At 43.7% G+C, this 9,648-nt stretch overlaps 2 protein-coding genes across 3 annotated transcripts in view; both read left to right on the forward strand.

The window, feature by feature from the left end:
- The window catches only part of LOC102248091 (protocadherin gamma-C4), a 162,808-nt gene that overhangs the window by 23,869 nt on the left and 129,291 nt on the right, over positions 1-9,648 (forward strand). The gene's annotated exons all lie outside the window — the stretch shown is intronic.
- On the forward strand, positions 7,826-9,643 carry LOC102247794 (protocadherin gamma-B2; the record flags this gene model as incomplete). Its single annotated transcript, XM_014528994.1, has 1 exon — positions 7,826-9,643. A coding segment is annotated over exon 1 (1,599 nt), but the record flags the coding sequence as incomplete, so codon positions are not given.

Consider the following 9,648-nt stretch of genomic DNA (forward strand, 5'->3'; position numbering starts at 1 on the left):
GCCACCGCCACGCTGCTCCTGGTATTTGCGGATAGCGTACAAGAAGTACTGCCAGACCTTAGCGACCTCCCTTCGCCCTCTGACCCCCAGGCTGAGCTGCAGTTTTATCTGGTGGTGGCCTTGGCCTTGATCTCCGTGCTTTTCCTCCTCGCGGTGATTCTGGTGGTTGCCCTGCGCTTGCGACGCTCCTCTAGCCCCACCACATGGGGCTGCTTTCAGCCTGGTGTTTGCTCCAAGTCTGGCCCCGTGGTTCCCCCCAACTACAGTGAGGGGACTTTGCCCTATTCTTACAATCTGTGCGTTGCCTCGAATCCAGCAATGACCAAATTAAATTTTTCTAACCTGACCCCGGAAATGGCGCCCCCTCGGGATCTCCTGTGCGAGGATCCTTCTGTGGATGTATGTGCCAATAATGAAGACCCCCAAATCGCTTATGACCCTTCTTTTCCCTCACACGTGAGTTTCTATAAACCTACTTAAATTTTATATGTTGTATTTTATTCTCAGTGTGCATAATTAGTTTGGTCTTTGTCCATTGTTCTAGTAGTGGTAGTGGGAGCGGAGGTGCATCGGATGAGTGGAAATGGGTCTCTTGATTGTTCATGCTCTTGGCAATTACCTAACTGCTACTTCTCAATCGGCACCATTGGCATTTCTGTATGGTCAGTAAATCTTCTTAAAGAGAGCTGTTCTTGATTGTCACTGCTTTTAGTAATAGCACTACCCGTTCTTAGTTGATGTGTGATACTGTTATTTTCAAGCACTTTATAAATGTACTGGCAGTTCTTTCTCCTTAAGTTAAACTTTATGTTCATCTCATCAAATACATCCTAGTTATTATATTTTTTGCTGCAATGTGTATTTTTGTTTTTAAATGTTTTTATTTATTTTAGAGAGAGAAGAAGGGAGAGGGGGAGAGAGAAACATCTATTGGTTGCCTCCCACAGGCACCCTGACTCCCATGGGGGATTGAACCTGAAACCTGGGCGTGTTCCCTGACCTGGGACCCAACCAAAGACCTTTTGGTGCAGGGAAGGACACTCAACAAACTAAGCCACACTGGTCAGGGATGTAATGTGTATTTTTAATATAGTTTTCCAATCATTAAGTTTCTTATTACTTATCACATGTAGCAAAGACTGTCAGATCTTACATGTGAATCATTGCCTTTGGGTCAACTTTATCCCACTTCATAATCTAATTCAGGAATTATTTTCTTAACCCTTCTTTAATAATTTATTTTATTCTACTTTGTCATGGTTATAATAAACACAATAGACATTTTTATAAAGCCTTTCCCACATTTTGTCTTTTTAGTATAGGTTTCTGAAAAAATAATCAATTTTTTCAAAACATCTTATTTTTCTCCCAGTCCCCAGAAATTTGTGGGTCCTTTGAGAATTGTGAAAAATACCTTTAACCTACTCTACAAATTCTGAAGATTTAAAAACTCTGTGTAGTTAATGGACCTTTGTGCCTGGTTAAAATTTATGAGTAATTTCTAGATGTTACTTATGTGAGGAATAATCTAAAGAACTGGGTACTTGCTGCTTTATCTCAAGTTTTCTAAGATTAGTAAATTACTCTAAGTTTCCTTAAATAAGAAAACTATAAGTAAACTTAGAAACAATGGGAAAGTAGTACCTTCTGGATGTGTCCTGATGTGAAAAAGATCACTGAAACATTGTCTGCTCTTTATAGTGCTTTATTCTAACTTTTCTGCCTTCTTATCTTTGGTTTCTATTTTTAAGATCAGAGTTATTTACCCATTGTTTTAGGTTTTGCAGTTGCATTAGTGACTCATTTATTAAACACTGACAAACTATTTGCTGCATACTCCATGAAAGGTGGTGCTCTAAAGCGTGAGGATGCACTCTGAACATGATAGTCACAGACATAGCCCTTGGCCTAGAAACTTAATGAGCAAATTCTCTTCCCAAACCTATCCCTATATTTGCTAATCACATTGATACAGACATAAGACTAGCTCTTGAACAGTAGATATTTTCTTACAAGGGAACTAAAAGATTTCTATTCTAGAAAATCCATTCATGTGAGGAAACTTGTTTCTGCATAGGTTGGGACTAGAGCCCAGATTTGCAACACTCCAGACACTGGCTTTTCACCTGTTGTTCCATTCTTCAAGTCCATCCTTGTTCCCAGGATAGGTAAATGTGTCTCTTACACAATACACTGTCCTGAAAATGGACTATGAGAATAAATAATGCAAAAACTTAAATGAGGTAGAAAAATTCTTAGCAAACAACGAAATCATATTTTCTCTGGACCATTAATTACTTTATAGGTCTTATTGTACAGAAAGATTTTGATTGTTTATTTTCATTGCAAATAAAACAACAGGAGTTTGACTTTTATTCTTTTGGGGGAGATAGGATACGGAAAATAAATGGTGTACACAGGGGATGCTTTACCAAGAATAGGTTGCAATAACAGGCTAGGACTCTGGGTGTCGCTGTTCACCGATGGGGAAAAGACAACCAGTAATTTAATCCGAACCACAAAATTTCTGCATCACAAAGCACTGACCCTGGGGCTTTACAAAAGCTTCTAACTGGACTCCCAGAACTCCAACAGCCAACGGTGAAAATACACTATCTGGGACCGCGCAGATCCTGGGACTCCTTAGGCCTCCGCCGAGGGAAAACCCAAGCGCAAGCTTCTCCGCGGCGGCGCTGTAATGGCGGCTCCTCTTTATCGTCCAGCCTGCAGCCGGTTAGTTGGGATTTGCCTTCTCCTAGGGGCCCTATGGGAAATTCGGGCTGAACAGATCCGCTACTCGGTGCCTGAGGAGCTGGAGAAAGGCTCCTTCGTGGGCAACATCGCCAAGGACCTGGGCCTGGAGCCCCCGGAGCTGGCGGAGCGCGGAGTCCGAATTGTCTCCAGAGGTAGGACGCAGCTCTTTGCCCTGAACCCGCGAAGCGGCAGCTTGGTCACGGCGGGGAGGATAGACCGGGAGGAGCTCTGTGATAGATCTCCAAAGTGTGTGGTAAGCCTGGAGATTCTCCTAGAGGACAAAGTAAAGATTTTTGGAGTAGAAGTGGAAATAATCGATGTTAATGATAATGCGCCCAACTTTGGGACAGAGCAAAGGGAAATAAAAGTCGCTGAATATGAAAGTCCTGGGACAAGATTCCCTCTTCCTGAAGCTTTTGATCCGGATGTAGGGGTAAACTCTCTGCAGGGATACCAGCTCAGCTCAAATGCTTACTTCTCCCTGGACGTGCAAAACGGAGCCGATGGGATAAAGTACCCTGAGCTGGTGCTGGAGCGCGCCCTGGACCGCGAGGAAGAGGCAGTTCACCATCTGGTCCTCACTGCCTTCGATGGAGGCGACCTGGCTCGCTCTGGCACTACCAGAATTCACGTAACACTTGTGGATACGAACGACAATGCCCCCCTATTCACTCAGCCCGAGTACCATGTGAGTGTTCGGGAGAATGAGCCTGTGGGCTCCCGAATTCTCACCGTAAAAGCCACTGATCCAGATGAAGGAGCCAATGGAGAAGTGACATATTCTTTCCGGAAAGTAAGAGATAAAATATCCCAGCTATTCCAGTTGAATTCTGTGACTGGGGACATAACAATATTGGAGGACCTGGATTATGAGGACTCTGGATTCTATGATATAGATGTAGAGGCTCACGATGGTCCTGGCCTCCGAGCCAGAAGTAAGGTACTGGTGACAGTGCTGGATGTAAATGACAATGCTCCAGAAGTGACGGTTACATCTCTCACCAGCTCTATCCAAGAAACCTCTTCCCCAGGCACAGTAATTGCACTTTTCAATGTGCATGATAGTGATTCAGGAGAGAATGGCCTAGTCACATGTTCTATTCCAAATAATCTGCCATTCACACTTGAAAAGACCTACGGAAATTATTATCGATTGTTGACACACAGAGCTCTGGATAGGGAAGAAGTCTCAGAATATAACATCACAGTAATGGCCACTGACCACGGAACTCCACCACTGTCTACAGAAACTCACATCTCACTGAAGGTAGCAGACATCAATGACAACCCGCCTGCCTTCCCTCATGCTTCTTACTCTGCCTACCTTCCTGAAAACAACCCCAGAGGAGCCTCCTTTTTATCCATAACCGCCCAGGACCCTGACAGCATTGAGAATGCCAGAGTCACTTACTCCCTGGCTGAGGGCACGCTCCAGGGGGAGCCTCTCTCTTCCTATGTCTCTATCAACTCTGACACAGGAGTCCTGTATGCTCTGCGCTCATTTGACTATGAGCAGGTTAGAGACCTGCAACTACTGGTGACAGCTAGTGACAGTGGGGACCCTCCTCTCAGCAGCAACGTGTCTCTAAGCCTATTTGTTCTGGATCAGAATGACAATGCACCTGAAATACTGTACCCCTCTCTCCCCACCGATGGTTCCACTGGTGTAGAACTGGCCCCCCGCTCTGCAGAACCTGGATACCTGGTGACCAAGGTGGTGGCAGTGGACAGAGACTCAGGCCAGAACGCCTGGCTGTCCTACCGCCTGCTCAAGGCCAGTGAGCCTGGGCTCTTCGTGGTGGGGCTGCACACGGGCGAAGTACGCACTGCGCGGGCCCTGCTGGACAGAGATGCGCTCAAACAGAGCCTGGTGGTGGCAGTTCAGGACCATGGCCAGCCCCCTCTCTCAGCCACTGTCACACTCACCGTGGCTGTGGCTAACAGCATCCCAGATGTGTTGGCTGACTTGGGCAGTCTTGAGATCCCTTCGACTCCAGAGGCCTCAGACCTCACTCTGTACCTGGTGGTGGCAGTGGCTGCGGTCTCCTGTGTCTTCCTTGCCTTCGTTATCATCCTACTGGCTCTTAGGCTGAGGCGCTGGCACACATCACGTCTGCTCCAGGCTTCTGGAGGTGGATTGGCGGGGGTGCCCACCTCACACGTTTTGGGCGTGGATGGGGTGCAGGCTTTCCTGCAGACCTATTCCCATGAGGTCTGCCTCACTGCTGACTCGGGGAAGAGTCACCTGATCTTCCCCCAGCCCAACTATGCTGACACACTCATCAGCCAGGAGAGCTGTGAGAAAAGCGAGCCTCTTTTGATAACTCAGGATTTACTTAAAATAAAAGAAGACCCCAATCTTCTTCAGGTAAGTCAATCTTGCCACCCATAGGCAGACAGCTGTGTCTTTAATTTTATAAGCTCTGGTTGTATAAGATATGTTCCAAATCACATAAGATACTTCTTTTTAGTATTCTATTGCTTTAAAGGGGAGGGCAAATGATCCTTCAATAATGATTAATAATGGTTACTGCACCTAAAAGGTATTTTTTTTTTACTTATTCTTTGTAGTCTTCATCCAGTAATAGTTTCAGCAACAATTTCTTAATTTTATATCTCTAACTACTGTACTTCAGATCTTTAAAGCCATTTTCTTTCCTTTAAGTCTTATTGAAAGTATCAAAGTGTGAAATAAAAGGCAATTGTGAAAATTCATATTTAAACATTCTCTCTTGTGAACATATTGTTGAATCTGGACTGAGTAAATTTTTCTCTTTTTAAACCCCAGCATATTTTTCTTGAAATTTACTTTTTTTTTAGTTGAAAGGGTATTTTCCATTATAATTGAATGATGGCAGTTTATAAATACTGGGGAGAATATTTAAAATTTACCTATACCTTTAACAGTGATAGCTTCTCAATTGGATTGGTATATTGTAAATATTTTGTGGTTGCAGTTTCTGAGATGCACTAGCAGTGACTGTGTGATTCCTTCTATGCACTTCTGTGATTTCCAAAAATATTGCCCATTTTATTTCAATCATTTCATTTTAATAATATCTAAATTACCTATTATGGCATCACTATGAGACCTTTCTCTATTTCTAAGGAAACGTAACTTTGAAAAATACTTCCTTTTTTCATCATGGGATCCCCTTATAAAGGTTGGGTAACTCAATTTCAGAACTGATCTGATAAGTAGGCCTCATCCCTGTTCCTGCAAATTGCCCTCAGGTAGCTCCATCACTTTGTGGCTCTGCAATGATCTGATATAAGGGGAAATATTTTGTATGCAAGGGCTATGCAACTTCTGTTCCTTATGACTTCATTCAGCTCTCTTAGTTTGGGATTCATGAATGTCTAAGACTACACAAATTAGTGGTGTTTGGATACCTGGAAATTGTATCAATAGATTGTGAACTATGCCTCAATTCAACTTAAGAAGGAGAGTTTCAGTTTCTAGATTTTTTTGTCTCCGTGGGAAGTTGTGGTGCAATACAATATAATAAATAAGAATGTGATATGATACAACCAACTGGCATGGGGAGGAAAAAGCAAGTAACAAGTGGATATTGAGCAATAAATCATATTTGAGGAGAGATTATTTACAATACTAGTGCTTTAAAATATAACTTGGAAATACTGTCTCTAACTGTGTCAAACATATTTGGATGGTGATATTAGAATATATTTCAGAATCAGAATGGTACATATTTTAAATGATTAGGAGAGCAGCAGTAGATAATTTATAACCTAATAACATACGGAAAATATATTTTTGTTTGAATGGGTACTGATTTTCTTTTAGAAAATACTATTTCTGGTTAAATAAATTATTGTACAACCATATGGTGGGCTACTACATAGGTATAAGAAATAAATGGAAAACTTCTTTATGTACTGATATGAAATGCAAGATATAATGAGTAAACAAAGCAAGCTGCAAAACGTGGTATATTGTATACTTTCATATATGTATGAAAGTATACAGTCTGATAAGTAGGCCTCACCCCTGTTCCTGCAAATTGCCCTCAGGTAGCTCCGTCACTTTGTGGCTCTGCAACGATCTGATATAAGGGGAAATATTTTGTATGCAAAGGCTATGCAACTTCTGTTCCTTATGACTTCATTCAATTCTCTTAGTTTGGGATTCATGAATGTCTAGGACTACACAAATTAGTGGTGTTTGGATACCTGGAAATTGTATCAATAGATTGTGAACTATGCCTCAATTCAACTTAAGAAGGAGAGTTTCAGTTTCTAGATTTTTTTGTCTCCGTGGGAAGTTGTGGTGCAATACAATATAATAAATAAGAATGTGATATGATACAACCAACTGGCATGGGGAGGAAAAAGCAAGTAACAAGTGGATATTGAGCAATAAATCATATTTGAGGAGAGATTATTTACAATACTAGTGCTTTAAAATATAACTTGGAAATACTGTCTCTAACTGTGTCAAACATATTTGGATGGTGATATTAGAATATATTTCAGAATCAGAATGGTACATATTTTAAATGATTAGGAGAGCAGCAGTAGATAATTTATAACCTAATAACATACGGAAAATATATTTTTGTTTGAATGGGTACTGATTTTCTTTTAGAAAATACTATTTCTGGTTAAATAAATTATTGTACAACCATATGGTGGGCTACTACATAGGTATAAGAAATAAATGGAAGATTTCTTTATGTACTGATATGAAATGATCTCCAAGATATAATGAGTAAACAAAGCAAGCTGAAAAACATGGAATATTGTATATTTTCATATATGTATGAAAGCAGGGGGGACGTTTATAAAATTCTGCTTCACTATACAAAACATTTCTCTGGAATAGTACACAAAAAAAGAACACTTATTTCTTCCGGGACAAATGTGTTGTTGAAAACAAAGAGGAAGAGTCTATAGAATATGCTGAATATACCTTTGGAACTATATGAATGTATACCTACTTAAACAAATAAATACTCTATAAATCCGCAAGAGCAAAAAAGTTCTTTGCAAAACATTTAGTACAAGCCATTGGAGCAGTTTCACGGGAAAACCCCTGGGCGTCGCTGTAGGTTAAAAGAAGAGCAGGAAGATGTCTGAGATGCATTCGGGAGCCTCTCGGAAGGTAACTTCCTGCTCAAACCAACCACGGAGGAGGCCAGTACAGATTCAGTTATAAAAACAAAGCAGGGGAATTGCCCCTACCCCGGATTTTTGCCATCCACGGAGGGTTTATTCCTCCCCCCGGCCTAGGGCCAAGGAGCAGAGCAGCAGCGGAGGGAGACAGAGGATGAGGCTGAGCGCGGAGAGGAGCAGCGCGGGGCGGTGGCGGCAGGTATTGTTGCCCTTTCTGCTTTCTTTGTTCCGCGGGGCTCTCCCGGACCAAATCCGCTATTCAATCCCCGAGGAGCTGGCTAAGAACTCGGTGGTAGGAAACCTCGCCAAGGATCTGGGGCTCAGAGTCCGGGATCTGCCGGCCCGGAAGCTGCGGGTTAGCGCAGAGAAGGACTATTTCACTGTAGATCCTGACAGCGGGGACTTACTTGTGAGCGACAGAATAGACCGAGAGCAGATTTGCGGGAAGAAGCCTCTGTGTATTCTGGATTTTGATGCGGTCGCTGAAAAACCACTAAATATTTTCCATGTAGCAGTAGTAGTGCAGGATATAAATGACAATATGCCCTTATTCAAACAGAGTAAGATTGATTTAAAAATAGGAGAATCCACTAAGCCAGGTAAAACATTTCCACTAGACCCGGCCCTGGATTCGGATGCTGGTCCTAATTCACTGCAAAGGTACCACCTCAATGACAATGAGTACTTTGATCTCACGGAGAAACAGACTCCAGATGGACGTAAGTATCCTGAGTTGATCCTGAAACATTCTCTGGACAGAGAAGAGAAGATTTTCCATCAACTGGTCCTCACAGCTGTGGACGGTGGAGACCCACCCCAAAGTGGCACCACCCAGATCCAAATCCAAGTCACGGATGCCAATGATAACCCCCCGGTGTTCAGCCAGGACGTGTACAGGGTCAGCCTGAGGGAGGGCGTGCCCCCCGGCTTCCCTGTGCTTCAAGTGACGGCCACGGACCAGGACGAGGGCATTAACGCGGAGGTCACCTACTCCTTTCATAATGTGGACGAACAAGTGGAACAATTTTTTAACTTAGATGAAACAACAGGAGAAATCACCACGAAGGATCATTTTGATTTCGAAATGGTTAATAGTTACACCCTCGGTATAGAAGCGAAAGATCCTGGGGATCTAGCAGCCCACTGCAGTATCCAAGTCGAAATCCTCGATGAGAATGATTGTGCCCCTGAAGTGATTGTGGCCTCCGTGTTTACTCCTCTTCCAGAGGATTCACCACCAGGAACGGTGATCGCCTTGATAAAAACAAGAGATAGAGACTCTGGAGAAAATGGAGAGGTTTACTGCGGCCTATTGGGAAAGACGGAGTTTACATTGAAATCTTACTCAAAGAACTACTACAAGCTGGTGACAGACAGGACCCTGGACAGAGAACAGACCCCGGAGTACAATGTCACCATCACAGCCACTGACAGGGGCAAGCCGCCCCTCTCCTCCAGCACCACCATCACCCTGCGCGTCACTGACGTCAACGACAACGCCCCGGTTTTCCAGCAGCCAGCCTACCTGGTCCACGTGCCAGAAAACAACCCGCCCAGGGCCTCCATCGCGCAGGTCAGCGCCTCCGACCCCGACCTGGGACCCAACGGCCAGGTGTCCTACTCCATCGTGGCCAGCGACCTGGAGCCACGGGCGCTGTCGTCCTACGTGTCCGTGAGCGCGCACAGCGGGGTGGTGTTCGCGCAGCGCGCCTTCGACCACGAGCAGCTGCGCGCCTTTGAGCTGACGCTGCAGGCCCG

The sequence above is a fragment of the Myotis brandtii genome, unplaced genomic scaffold (assembly GCF_000412655.1).
Source record: "Myotis brandtii unplaced genomic scaffold, ASM41265v1 scaffold668, whole genome shotgun sequence".
NCBI classification, from domain to species: domain Eukaryota; kingdom Metazoa; phylum Chordata; class Mammalia; order Chiroptera; family Vespertilionidae; genus Myotis; species Myotis brandtii.